The 13931-nt window shown below is 43.4% G+C and overlaps 1 protein-coding gene across 1 annotated transcript; it reads left to right on the top strand.

Annotated features, from left to right (window-relative positions):
* Positions 1–2118: 2118 nt before the first annotated feature.
* LOC136751792 (maestro heat-like repeat-containing protein family member 1) lies at positions 2119–11807 on the top strand. The gene is made up of 26 exons (XM_066707569.1): positions 2119–2191; positions 2627–2760; positions 3109–3273; positions 3393–3518; positions 3628–3738; positions 4238–4317; positions 4662–4767; positions 4878–4973; positions 5421–5528; positions 5667–5799; positions 5974–6065; positions 6267–6419; positions 6924–7072; positions 7402–7531; positions 7623–7759; positions 7884–8021; positions 8302–8416; positions 8594–8737; positions 9276–9464; positions 9720–9869; positions 10183–10308; positions 10468–10570; positions 10682–10747; positions 11100–11226; positions 11466–11483; positions 11725–11807. Exons 1-24 carry the CDS (start codon positions 2170–2172, stop codon positions 11180–11182), a joined length of 2856 nt encoding a protein of 951 aa, XP_066563666.1. The 5' UTR covers positions 2119–2169; the 3' UTR covers positions 11183–11226; positions 11466–11483; positions 11725–11807.
* The last annotated feature ends 2124 nt before the right edge of the window (positions 11808–13931 follow it).

The following is a 13931-nucleotide window of genomic DNA, read 5'->3' as shown; positions in this document are numbered from 1 at the left end:
AGTGTTTGAATTGAAATATATAAAGGTCACATACTTGGGTGGTGAGTTGGCCAATGTAGGAGGGTGAACATCAGCAGCTCCGCACACACCACCAAGAGGTTTGGGTTTGAGAGGTGCCAGCAGTGCAAACTATTTGTTAGTCATTTTCTAGAAGATAAAACCAAGTCCTGGTTTGTTTTAGCTGCCCCTGTTGACTGTCAGCACTTGCCTAATTATCTATTGTCTTGCTGGAGGCTTGAGGAATGCTTTATTGAAACATTTCCTCTAATCTCCTAAAGTACAAAGTGTAGGAACAGGGAGACCCCGTGTGGCCCAGCCTGGTCATCAATACACCTTATATTATCTGTGAGGTTTTCACCACACACACAAGACCACAAATATTTCCAGGAACATGTGAGTCGTCTCAGCTGTCAGGCACACCTTCAAGCCCCCCTGCTTTGCACAGCTCCACCAGCAGAGCTCCAAACCCGCTATGCCAAAATATATATTTTTGTAATATATTAACACATTTTGTGGCTAATTCACAAAATGTTATTTAATGTATTTAAATTAATTGCACACACATGCAATTCAATTAAAGTAATATACAAAAAGTATCTTATATCAGGGCACATATTCATTTCCGGGCATCTCTGATTGTAAATTTTATATGAATACATTACATAATCATATGTTTTCAGAAGTGAGGCAACATTGCTCCCTGCTTGTTACTTTAGAGGGAACATGCCAACCAATATCCAGTAGCAGTTTTTAAACAGAACACCAATCAGTACCTCGCCATGTAGTAGAATTTGTCCCCACCGCCATTGCATTACTGTGATTAGCTGTGTCCTGTGAAATTCAGGTGACACCCTGCCTGACACCCAGAACACAGCCTAGACGGTCAGTCAGCTGCACTCCTCGGAAATACAAAGCTCTCCCGTAGACACAGAATTCCCACTGTGCGCCCATTCAATTGTTTTCCTATGGGGGGGTTCGACTGTTGCTATATTTAAAATGTGTAGTTAAAACAACTATCGAATAATGGAGTTCATGTCTTTCCATCCTCCCCCCTTCTCATCAGAAGAGGAATGCTGTTTGCACTTGTTCTGTCCTGCACGGGCATTGAGGTGCTATATGGATCTGACGTGTTATGGAGTGCGGCCATTGCGAAAAAGCCTTATCTAAGCAACTGTTGTCCCATTGGATTATGAACTCCATCACCATAACCTACATGTCTGCTGTCCTCCCAGTACTGAGGGACTCATTACAGTGGTTTAAACAAGGCACAAGGAGAAGTAAGTAAACTAACAAAACTTCACAGTGAGTGAGAGAGGGGGAGGGGTTTATAAAGGCCGGTGGGAAAAGCAAATAATGGAGAGCAGGGGTGCGGTGAAAACTGAATGACTGAGTGATTGAAATCTGGGAGAGGAGACAGGGATGGAGAGGGCGATGGCGACCTCTTGTGGGCACATGTGGAGGTGCATTTATACTGTGGTTGTCACAGTATGTTTATAACCACTCGTATTACCACGTGTGGCTGTGTTATTGTCGTTGGTGCACATCTGAAATCAAGAGCTGATCGCCTCTTCTCAGTGGGGGGTCTCTTGCAGGTAGCGCAGATTGTATTTATTTATTTATTTATTTATTTATTTATTTATTGTCTGTCGTGTAGGAGCATTGGCATTGGCTATTGAGTTTAAGGCATTTATATTAAATGCAGGGTTTCTAAATCATATTCAGGCAGTATATTTTCCTTGACCGGTTCTAAAAATATATAGAGATAAGTTTGGCACCATCCCACCCCATTTTGTTCGCTATGGCTTCAACAAATCTGAAACGGACCGCCATGCCATCATCGTCATCACCGATCGTTCTTTACGTGTGACGTCACAGTAGTTTAGCAGACTATGCAATGCGTTCCAAATGAGCGATACGATCATTAGCTGTTAGTTCAGTTAGAAGAGAAACATCTATTCTTGAGTTGGTACGTCTTGCACTTTTTGTTGATCTATTTCTATTTTAATATTCTATATCATTGGAAAGGACATTGTGTCGAGCATATATGAAGTTAAGAAAACTCTTAGTCAGCTGGTTTAATTGCTAACCGGTATATATGGGTAACCTGTCGGTGTTTGCCTTGCTTTGCTTAACTGCCTTTTTGTATGTTATTATGCAGAATAATTCAAAATGAAGAAGATGAAGAAACAAGGTACAGTCTGTTAATTGTGTTGAGGCTCTGGGATGCCATGTGTGTCTGTAGGGGGTATCCCCCTTCGTTTGAACTTTTCTGTAAGATAGCTTTTAAATAAATAACAGTGTTAAACATGTGCTTTGGTTAATAATACCCAAACAAATCTTGGAGTGCTGAAACAGCCATAATAACCCTTGGTTTATAGGGAAACTGAATGAGGATATATTTTGTTGTTAAGGACATAATAAATAATCATGTGTGTAAACTGACAAGTATGCTACTTAAAGCAGTAGGACATTTTACATTATTTTGTAAAACATCTACATGCTGTGCCTTTTATATATGTATATATTTCATCTTATCGCTTCCATAGAGAGTGCAGTATCTGTGTCTTGTGTTGGCATGTGAACGGCTGAATGTCTCCTAACAGCCTGATGTGCATCTCTCTTCCAGTCCGCCCCACCAATTCTGGCAAGGCAGACCCGGGACCAGATGCTCTCTGGGTTAAACGTCTGTTAGCCAACCTCGAGGACAGTTTCCGTAAAGCGCTGCCGTTCTTTCGGCAGTACTTGGTCAACAATCCTCAGGTGAAATCCTTAATCACAATGCATATAGTCTGAAAGAATAAGAAAAAACTGGAGCTGGAAGCACAAATCTAAACCCCCACAATCTAAGGATAGCCTCAACAAAGCTCCCCCCCTATTCTTTCATCTATAAATCATACAGATGCATATATAGTTTCACTTGACTGTTTTAAAGAATAGGGCTCAAATGAAGAATTAAATGTATCTAAAGTTAGTATAAGGCTTACCAAAATGCAGAAAACTGCAGTGACAAGTACAATCTATATTAAATTCAGTTCTCCTCAGCTCTTTCTACTGACTGAAAACCAGTGCAGGGAGTATTAGTTTTGTCTTTTCTTGCTCTTGCCACAGGTGGCTTTAAAACAACGGCTTGTTATTCTCGAGGCAGTGGAGACAGTTTCCAGAAAAGAGCCGCTGTCTTGCACAAAGAGGCTGATGACCGCAGTCATTTCTCTGAAGCTGCCTAAGATGACTGACCTCATGCAGCCGGCATTGAAGGCCCACTATACGACTGAGGTACGACTCATCAACAGCTTGTTCACACTTTCCACAATACCCTTGAATAAAGAGCGAAGGATGCATACATAAAATACATCACCATCATGCCAGATAACCCGATGCATTTTGTCCTGCAGACCTATGTACACCGCAGAATTGCACTGTGCTATGGAATCATAGCCCCCTTGATCCCTAAAGCGGAACTGGAAGCATTCCTGGAGAGTGACATCATGCCCAAAATGATGGACTCCGTCACCTCCAAGGTAGGCAAAATATATCTTAAACAAGAACCACAGTATAATTGTCCCAAGGTGCCTGTTTCATTGCTTGTGACAAGCTTCAGACTGAGATGCTGTGCTCTTCCTCCTCCAGGACATTGCAGTGAGGGGGAGTGTGTGCTTCACTTTGAGTCACATAGCACGGGCAGTCAAGGCGGCTGGAGTGGCCTTCACTTCCAAAGAGAAGGTGTTGGGTGTGCTGATGGTAAGTGAGGTTTCCTTGTGTTCTGAGCACGATTGTAGCACTGCCACCCCGTTCAGGTTGTTCTAGAGTGTGCAGGCGGGGTGAGACTGGTCTGCGAATTGTCGTCTGGAAAAGGCTGCAGTCTTAAACCAGGGTGTTGTGAGGAATGTATTACGGCTGTTTTTGATTCAAGACTTAAGCAAATCATAGATCCTGGTTGTTGCATAGTTACTGATTAGAACAGCCATTATTAAGTTTTAAAATATATTGCACAGGAATGTAAGCCTTCCACCAAAGTTATTATATGTCAATCTGAAACTGGTCTGATCTTGCTAAAGCGATTGTTACTGCTTAACTTATTATACAGCTCTGAAATATAAGCGTAGGCCATTACCTTTTCATATCCAGTCACTTATCATTCATTTCCCATAAATGGTTGTCTATACAAGTCTGTTGTGTCTTCAGTCACAAATGCTGTGATGTGAATGTGTCAGAGCCCATTTTCTTCCACTCCTCTCAGGATTTTATTAAGGATCAGCCTAGAGACGGGTCCAGTCCATCCATCTGCAAGCAGGTCCTGTATGCCTGCTTCTTCCTGAGGTAACTCTTCCTTAGAAAGCTACCCTTCACTACAACTCTCATGGCTGAAATGTGTTTGAACTCTTGACACTTAATTGTCAGTCAGTGCCTGATTCAGTTTCCCCCCTTTAACACACCACTCGCCTAAAACACACTCAGATGTGTGCTGTTGACAAAGAAGCCTCACTATCAATGTGTATAGAAAGGCTTGACCTGAATGTGTGTGCTTCTTCTATTGTGAAACTCTGATGGGTTGCATCACCAACAATTTTTTGGCTGAAATGATCAATTTAAAGCAACATGGCTTTGATTGTGATGCTCTGCTGGGGTTCCTATAACCTGACATTCTCACTCTTGTTCCCCAGCCAAGTGAGGCCGGTCTTAAGGAAGCAACAGATGGCTCTTGTGCGGCTGAGTGTTGTCGAAATCCTGTCTCTCCCCAGTAAGACCCGCAGTGGCCATTCACTCGAGGTAATGACATGAAATATTACAAATGTAGCATTTGAAGACCTTCCTTCAACATCTGTAACACAAACACTGTACCATTTTTGTATCTCATACATTTTATTTGTCTTGTGTAGAAGGTGTACTCTGGCAACGCAAGGTGTCTCCTTGTCCTGCTCAGAGACATTCTGAAGCAGGACTTCACCCCCGACACACTTGTGGAACTGCTGCAGGTCAGTGCTTTTACCTTGCCTTAAACTAGTGACCATCGCATTATAGGCTGTCAGAGAGTGGACAAGGGTAATGTAAATGGATGGGCTCCGCAGGCCGACTCAGTCATTTAGTCGGTACATATCACTATTGTTCTCTGTAAAAACAGCAAATTACAATTGATGCTGAACAACTCCGTGTGTCTACAGGTGCCATTGGTTTGAGGGGTGATAGAGAAATGAATAGGGACTGCTGTAGTTAGTGTGATGTGGCACTGTCGTTTTTCCTACCTTTCTAGCACAGTTTAGAATCAGAGTAAAATCTCTATAGAAGTAATAGTTTCATAGAGTTAAATTCTTAGATTAAAAGAAAAGAAAAAGTTCTTGTTATACTTTTGTTAATGTCCTTTCTCTCCCCCACATGCCCTCTCGGTCTCTCTCTACTCTCTCTGGCATCACTCCGTCCTTCAGCCCCTGCAAGCCTTGTGTTTGTCTCCACACGACTTGACAAGATTCAGGGCCACAGCAATGGTCACGACTCTCCTGCGGTTCTACCAGAAGGAGTCTGAATCCGTCCAGGTGAGTGCTGATCCAGGCCTCTATGCTCTGGACGTGAGTCACATTGAACTGTGTCAGTGAAGCAGAAGCTCGTGCTTTTGTCGTTCCAGCAGAAACTGGTCTTTGCATTGATCTCTGTGTGGCTGTTCTTCTCTACAGGTACAAGGGAAAGTCCCAGTGGGCCGAATTCTGGCATCCTTGGTCCCACGATGCTTAGAGCCTGAGCCGGAAGGCATAAAGATGGCTTTGAAGAGCATCAAGGCCCTTATGCACATATGGCTGCACGGGGAAGGTAATGGAAAAACACCTGAATGTGTTGCTATTTAAGTGAACAGCTCAGTAAAGTGTGTACTGCTGTAGACAGTATTTAGTATTTACTTTAGTATAGCACAGAGTGTGTATGTGTGTGTGCCTGACAGTGTACAAAGCCTAATATTTTGGTTAAATTATTTCTTTTTTTTTAAAGGTCGTGACTTTTTCAGGGATTCGCTGGATAACATGATGCGGTATATGGATGAGAACTCGTCTGTCTCATGCACCTGTGCTGATCTCACCCAGGTAATGCCAGCCTCCAATCCTGCTGCTATTACAGAATCCAGGTTGCCACAACCCAAGTCAATATTTAGTACTTTAGTGTTGCTTTCCCTCAGCCAAACCTGGCCCACGGGTCTTGGGAGGGGAGCTGTAACCTAATCAGTGACTTTAAGAATGCCTGTGCTGTGTCGATGACTGAGGGGTGAGTGTGTCTCTGTGTTTCAGGTGATCGGCAGATGCCTCCCTCAGCTGCAGATGGAGACCTTGGTTCAAAGTCTGATTCAGGGAGTCGGGGACTGCCAGCCCAGCTCTGCCCATGGCTCCTGCACTTTCCTGGGAAGCCTCTTGCAGGCTTACCCCACTGAGCTCACTGGCATGGTGAGAGGGAAAGCGTTTGAATGTTATTGTGTCTGTTACAGCTCTGAATGTTTCTATAGCAAGTGTTTGGGCTTCTATACAGCTGGACAGGGAGTTTAGCTCAGGCCACAGGTCTGTCAGCACTGCTTGTATTCTTGAACCACCCAATCTGCACCAACCCTGTCAGGGAATAAGAGCCCATATATGTCCTGCAGTCTGGCTTTTTATAGAATCAGATGTTAATTTTGTGATCTGTACCGTTCATTATGTCAACCAATAGATGCCTAGTGTGTTTTATACATGCCATCAGGACAAAACTGAAAAAGTCTTGGATCAAAAACAGGAACTTCTAGCTGTCCATGTTTAGAATAAGTCTGCTTCACCAGGACGTTTTCATGATCCATTTGAACAAGGACCCTGTTTCTGGCCTCACGTGCTCTATCTGTGGCAGGCAGTAACTATGAGTGTGTGCAGGGAAACAGTGTGTGGATTATAACCTGTTCTCTGCTGCGTGTGTGTCTCCAGTTTGCTCCAGTGATTCATGGCTTCCTGGGCCTGTGGGATGCGGACGAGACTTTGAGGAAGAGCATGAGGCAGGTTGTTTGCCAACTGGCAAGAATGGACAAAGTCGCGGCCATCAATTCCCTAATCAGCTACACGTCACTGGCTGATAGGTAAGGATTGACGACATTGTCTTAACTGTCCTGTGAATCCGATGGATACAACTCTCAAAGTCACACAGCTTGTAAAATGTTTGTGCAAAAGCTTCAATGATCATACATTCAGTATTTGTTAGATATGTGATATGTGTAATCCTGAATTACTTTGAGAAGTAGAGCCATACATTGTCCACGTGCTTTTTGTCTGCATTTTCAGATATAATGTCTTATGAGCATAAGCTCAATTCTATCATGTGTCGGGCTCTCATTCTTATTAAGAGTGAGCGATGGTCAGTCACTTATTGCAGGGCAGCACACAATGAGGGTTTGGTTGTGTTTTCCAGCAACGTTCAGCACCTGCGGTGGTACAGCGAGCTGTGGGAGGCCATGGCTGTCAACAGTTTGAATCCATGGACACTCAGCGCACTGGTGAAGTATCTCCAGACGGCGATCAGCGGTGGTCACACGGTGGCTGTAAGTGAATTCCAAACCCAGCATGACAAGGGCACGTCCCAGAACTGTCCCTCAGACTCTTAATCAATCTGCTTTTCTTTGCCTTGCTCAGGCCTGTGCTATACTGGACAACCTATCCAAATTCAGACCGGAGACCTTGAGGATGCAGTTTGCGGAGCTCTTCAGCGTCCTGCTGCCTCTTCTGGGTCCTGAGACTCCCGCTCCGGCAGCAGGCCTCAGCGTCAAGATGTAAGAACATGTGGGAGCCCGTGATGGAGCATCACATCAGAACAGAAACGGTCACTGTTTCATATGTATTCATTTATGTCTGATGCACAGTCAAGTGACACTGCTCCCCTCTCTCTCTCTCCAGCGCCGCTGTGCAAGCCCTGAAAGTGCTGCTGTCTAGAAAAGAGCTGGACCAGGAGGCAAATCAATTTGAACAGAGCAGAGCCTGGGAACTGATCTGGGAAGAAGGTCGGGAGGCGGAGGGCATCGTCCTACTGACGACGTAAGACAAGCTGGACTTGAGCATTAGGCCCAGAGCAGATACAAAAACCTTTGCTACAGACGTTCATTAATACCTGATTAATAGGGCCAATAACATTCCATAGACACCCTTTCAGAAGGGAAATGTAGACGGCTCATTCAGGCTGATTATAATCAAACCCCTAGCAGGGATACATTGAAAAATGATAATTAGCTACAGAAAAAGCTTGCAAAATAAATGAGTTGGCAGTAAAACAAGTGTATAAAGAATAACCCCTGATCTTTGTGCTGTTGAACTACAGGGCTCTAATGAGGTTTGCTGTCCTAGTCCTACCGGATGTGGTACCCAAGCTCTGTCAGCAATACAGCACCATGGGAAAGAGCCAGAAGCTGTGTGTGGCAGCCTTCTTCTGCGCGGTGAGTATCTTCACACAGGACCTTCATGTGATCCTATAGAGATGAGGAGTGCATGTGGACCAATGAATGTACTGTAGTTTTAAACTGAAGACCTGCTCCCTCAGCTGGGACAGTGAACTTGCTGGTGCCTGCAGTGTCTCCATACTCACTCGTCTCTCTCCTCTCCCTTTTTCAAAGCTTCTGCAAAAAAGCTTATCACACCTGCTTGACAGCAGCTTGTTAGCAGTGGTGATAAAGAAGATTCTGGAGATCTCAGAGGAGCCCCTGGAGGACATCCAGAGACTGGCAGTCCAAGGGCTGAAGGCTCTGCCCAAGGAGGAGGTACAGAGAAATGACCCATTGTCCACCAGTCTGTACCCTCTCTATGAGGATCCCATCTGCAAGAGAAAGAGAAGCTGCAAGCCTTACATCCACCAGTCATGCATCTAATTATTGTCATTTTGTTGTCCATTTGTTTGTTTTTAACTAGGTGTGTAATGTATTATTATTATTATTATTATTATTATTATTATTATTATTATTATTATTATTATTATTATTTCTTGGCAGACGCCCTTATCCAGGGCGACTTACAACATAAGTGCAAAAGTGTACCTACATACAGGGGAAAGGTTTTCATGTGTTTGTATTTATGTAAATACTGATATACATAGTGTAACATATATAAAGTACTTTGTTTAAATGTATGATATTAACTGACTCTTTCATAGCGTTCTTAATTACATTTTAACTGGTTGGGGAGACAATGAGGGCTGTAGTTTTGGAGAATAATGTGGGAATTGGAGTCCCTGATCAGATGACAGCGTTGCAGCACTGCATGTGTATATGGAGGCTGATCACAGCCCTCTTCTCTGCTCAGATACTCAGGCACGCTTTGGAGCAGCTGCATCTGCTGACTGGCGCTCTTTCAATGTGGGTGATGGATGGGAAGCCAGTCGTCCTGAAGGCCATCTCCTCTCTGGTCACCCTCCTCCAGCTTTGTGAAGTTGGAACAGCCACAAAACTCATCCCCAAGGCTTACCACACAGCGAAGGAGTGTCTGGAAAGTGTAAGTCTTAGAATGATTCACTGGCCTTTGTTTCCTTGGTTTCATTAGTGAAGAAGATTCTCTTTTGTCTTGAATCTGGTCACACAGGATACGGCCGTCAGGACACTGACTGTAGCTCCACCTGACTATAACTAGTGGAGCTCCCCGTCAGTCTCTGGGGTCTATTTATTTATTACCAAGTCATATTACAGAATGAAAGACGGTGAGGACAGTCCAGTGCTGAAGTGGCGTGCCTGTCGTGTGTTTGTGTTGCAGGTGAACTCTGAGATCCGCAGGGCCACTGTGGTCCTGCTGGGAGTGCTGTTGAAGAGGGCATTTGGGAATAAAGCATTACAGAAGCAGTGCCACGGCTCCCTGGCCAGGCTGCTGCTTCACCTCGGGGACTCCCGCCCAGCCGTCTCCCAGGTAAATACGTTGGGCTGTGAAGTCTGTCTGTGGGGGTTCTCTTGGCTCTCGGACGTAACCGAAGGGTCTTCATCTCTGCTGCATAAACTATGAAAAACGGGGATACTTGAACTCATGAAGGGGATTAGTGGTTTCTTTTTAAATGGTAAATGTTGTGGAAATTGGATATTTAGGGGTAAAGGCAGTACACACAAGCTGACAAGCTCTGAGTAAAGAAAAAACAGTGTAAGTTCTCTTTGTAGTACTCCAAGTGATAACACTTTCCTGCTGTCTTGCTGGTGAATAACCAGAGCTGTGTTGTGGTTTCCCCCAGGCTTGCCAGCTGGCTCTGCAGCAGTGCGCACCATATTTCTCAGGTCTCAACATGGTGATGGAGGACCACTTTAACCGTGAGACCTTCATCTTCACCGCCTTCATCAGGGAGGTGAACTCTGTCCTTGTAAGTTACTTTACGACTGCTTTCTCTTGGGATTCTTGGTGGGGTTTGCTCATTGTGTGTGGGAAAGTATTCCAGGTGCCGATGTTGGATGCTGTTTTCTGGAGCACATGGAGAACTGTCTCTTGTATTTTCTGCTGAAAGTTGTTCTTGTACTTGTAGCAACTGCGGTACCCTGATACGATGGGCGTGTACCAGAACGTTGCCCTACGCCTCACCAAGAGCTGTCACCATAACATCCGGTCATGTGCAGCTGTCTTCATCGGTAAGAAAGCCAGAGCAACAGAGCTTTGTCGAACATGTCTTTGTTGATGTAGGCATTTGGATATTTTTTTTGATTTTGCACTGTTTCACACCTGTTGTTTTTCTGTGTCAGGGGCTCTCCTTGAGAAGATGGAGAAAGGCTTCTTCAACTTCCTTTCAAGAAAGAAGCTCAATAAAGGTAGTAGAACGTCTCTGGTTCATGACTTTGAGTGCCATGTTCTTGCATGCTTTGATGCAAGAAGGTTAAATAACATGAAATCATATATGGAAATGAGAATAAAAAAAAATCATGTGTGCCTTAAGCTGTTGGACCAGTGCTTGATAATTTTGTTCTTGCAACTGAGATAACTAAAACTTTGATGGTCCAATAATATTGAAAATCCCCAATAAATCCAGATTGTGATACTTGAATTAGATTAGATGCATTAAATAGCAATGCTATTTTGAGAAGCATTTTTGATTTGAGACTCTACAAGACAGTACAAGCCGTATAATGAATCAGTGAATCTCCAGCATGTTTCTCTTGCCAGGACTCTCTGACCTTCTAAAGGACCCGTTTTCAAGGGTCCAGAAGGCAGCAGCGGAAGTCAAGACTGGCTTCCCCCAGGCCTGATGCAGGCGCTGGAGACACATGGGAGCCTCCTGACCATTAAGAAGGTAACTGTACTGTGACAAACAAAGACAGATGTTGTGCTGGGAAATGCATTCAATGTCATAAAATCATCATTGTAATTTCATCTTGCGATGTCCTTATCTTAGGACAATACACAGGTCGTGCCACCATGCAGGTCCCTCTGGGCAGCAGACTGTTTAACTCCAGACGTTTTTATTTGATTTGTCCATCTGGAAAATGTGTACTCATCTGTTAAATCAAAACTTCACTGTCTTCCCCACAGCGGAAGATCATCTCTGAGGTAAGTACTAATTTCTATCACTCTCCGTAGGTAAGGTGCAAGTCACATAAACCTAATTTTCAGCTTTGTCTTGTGGACGACTGTGTCATTGAGGATGCCTGTGTGGAAGTTGCTAAACTACTAAACACATTTTAATTAAATGTCTGTGGGCAATCTTAGCCAGCCGTGCTCTGTATGCAAGACAAATGTCCGAATGACTGCAAAGCACTGTCTGATGCCCTCTCTCCTCGTTTCTTAACAGGCAATTGAAGCTGAGGAAGACCGTCTCTATGGGAAGCCAAATTGTCATTTACATTCAATTCAAATTTGTATTAAAAAATCAGCAAATGTATGAAAACACAGCTGCTGAGGGTCGGGACTGTCATCTGCACAGCTGCCTGCGGAGACGTATGGCAAGCCAAATTGTCATTTAGAGATAGCTCTGAATTGCAGATATCTCAAATTGCATTTGAGATATCTTGAATTGCATTTCAGATATCTCAAATGAACTCTATTTGAAGATATCTCAGATTGAATTTGAGATATCTCAAAATGAATTTGAGATATCTCAAATTGACTTCCTGTCTAATTTGAGATATCTCAAATTCAATTCAAGATATCTGGAATAGGACAGGAAGTCAGTTTGAGATATCTCATTTAAAGCTCCAATTTGAGATATCTTGAAATGGAGTGTTAAACAAGATATCTCAAAACTGACTTCCTGTCCTATTCTAGATATTTCAAATTGAATTTGAGATTTCTCAAATTAGACAGGAAGTCAATTTGAGAGATCTCAAATTCAATCTGAGATATCTTCAAATAGAGTTAATTTGAGATATCTTAAATGCAATTCAAGATATCTCAAATGCAAATTGAGATGTCTGCAATTCAGAGATATCTCTAAATGACAATTTGGCTTGCCATACGTCTCCGCAGGCAGCTGTGCAGATGACCAGTCCCGACCCTCAGCAACTGTGTTTTCATACATTTGCTGATTTTTGAATAAACTTCATTACCCTCCCTACTTCTGCATCTCTGTCTTTGTAACCTTCACAATTCAGTTTTCGGCAGTGTGCGCTGTGCACTGCTACTATTGAGGAACTGCTTTACATTGTCCAGCTGAGCCTGTTATATAATCATTCTATTTCAACCAATACAAGTCTTTACTGTGTAACATTAAGAGGGGGGGGGGGGTGTATTTTGATAGAGCACTTTAGCTCTGATCTAAAGAAGACCTCTCCCCCAAAGTTATCAGATTTCCTGAGCTCATCGGCACGTGAACTGTTCTATATCAACGTGGCAGTCTTGGGAGGATGGCACCGAGAATGGCTTGGAATCCCTGCTGTGAAATGTCTGGGGAACAGGGCCTGTAGGTAATAAAACACTTTGAAGTGGACGAGAGCCGAAATCCCGAAACAGAGCTATGAACCCAGGCCAACCGGCATTTCCAAAAGATGGCCTGGATTGACATCAGTCATAAATCAAGCCTCCTCCAATAGGACACTGGGGGCTGAAACCAAAATCCAATCTCACAAACTCAAGAACCAATCGTCTATTGATCTGACAGGCGTATAAAGGGTAGCGCACAGCATCACTTGCACTCTCTCTCACCTGAACCAGTAACTCGCTGCCACAGCTCAACCTGTAGCTCTGTTGCCAGAACCGGAACCAGAAACCAACTAAGTCTTTGCCGGCACAGAAGAGTTCAACTGGGAGAAGGAGATTGAGCCACACAAAGAATTCTTTTAAAGGACTTTATTAATTAAAGAACGTTAGAACCTGCGTATGCCCGCCTGTGCCCACCTGATCAGTGGAGTTTTACAGCTGGACAATTGACTAAGTCGACTGCAATACGAAAGTGTTCAGTCATTATAGCTATTGAGTCTTAAGAAACTGGACCCTTGGAAATGAACAGGGCCCTGCTTTCCTCAAAGACTTTGTCTTCACGTAACTACAGTGGAAAATCCTGCTTACAAAGAAGACATCCTGTGCACAACCTTGGAGCCTTCAAACCAGTGGAAAATCTGTTTCTCTACTTTCGCGAAACACCCAACTTCCAGGTGCATCGACTGAGTGGAAGTTCGGACCTCGTGCCGTGTGTTTTTATTTGAGCCCGAAGACAGAGAGGCCTCTCTGCGAAGAAGTTCAGATAAGTTTAAGAGTTTGGAGTTTATTATATCACATTTGAGAAATCAATTAGAAATGTTATTCTGTGAGTCATAAACTTTAGAATGTGTAATATCATTTAGTATTTTCTTAAATATAAATGAGTGCTGCATTAAACTGTTTTGTTTGACAATTTTAGAAATAAAATCTGTCAACGCAGAGAAATATCTTCTCATTCCTGTTTAACTGTTTAGTCTGAAATTGACACAAGTTAATAGACATTAGATTATAGGTGGCCCTGCCTATCCTTAATCATTGAACAGTAATCAATTAGGGAGAACTGTGGTAACAAGAAATGATAGA

Source organism: Amia ocellicauda, chromosome 6 (genome assembly GCF_036373705.1).
Source record: "Amia ocellicauda isolate fAmiCal2 chromosome 6, fAmiCal2.hap1, whole genome shotgun sequence".
NCBI lineage: Eukaryota > Metazoa > Chordata > Actinopteri > Amiiformes > Amiidae > Amia > Amia ocellicauda.
Note: the sequence above shows the minus strand (reverse complement) of the source record. Positions and strands in the feature narration are given on the sequence as shown.

Excerpts from the sequence above, each read along its gene's own strand:
- LOC136751792 (XM_066707569.1), top strand. The coding sequence starts at position 2,170 with ATGAAGAAGATGAAGAAACAAG. Across the intron at positions 8,022-8,301 it reads GGCATCGTCCTACTGACGAC|GGCTCTAATGAGGTTTGCTG; the intron begins GTAAGACAAGCT and ends GTTGAACTACAG. Across the intron at positions 8,417-8,593 it reads TGGCAGCCTTCTTCTGCGCG|CTTCTGCAAAAAAGCTTATC; the intron begins GTGAGTATCTTC and ends CCTTTTTCAAAG.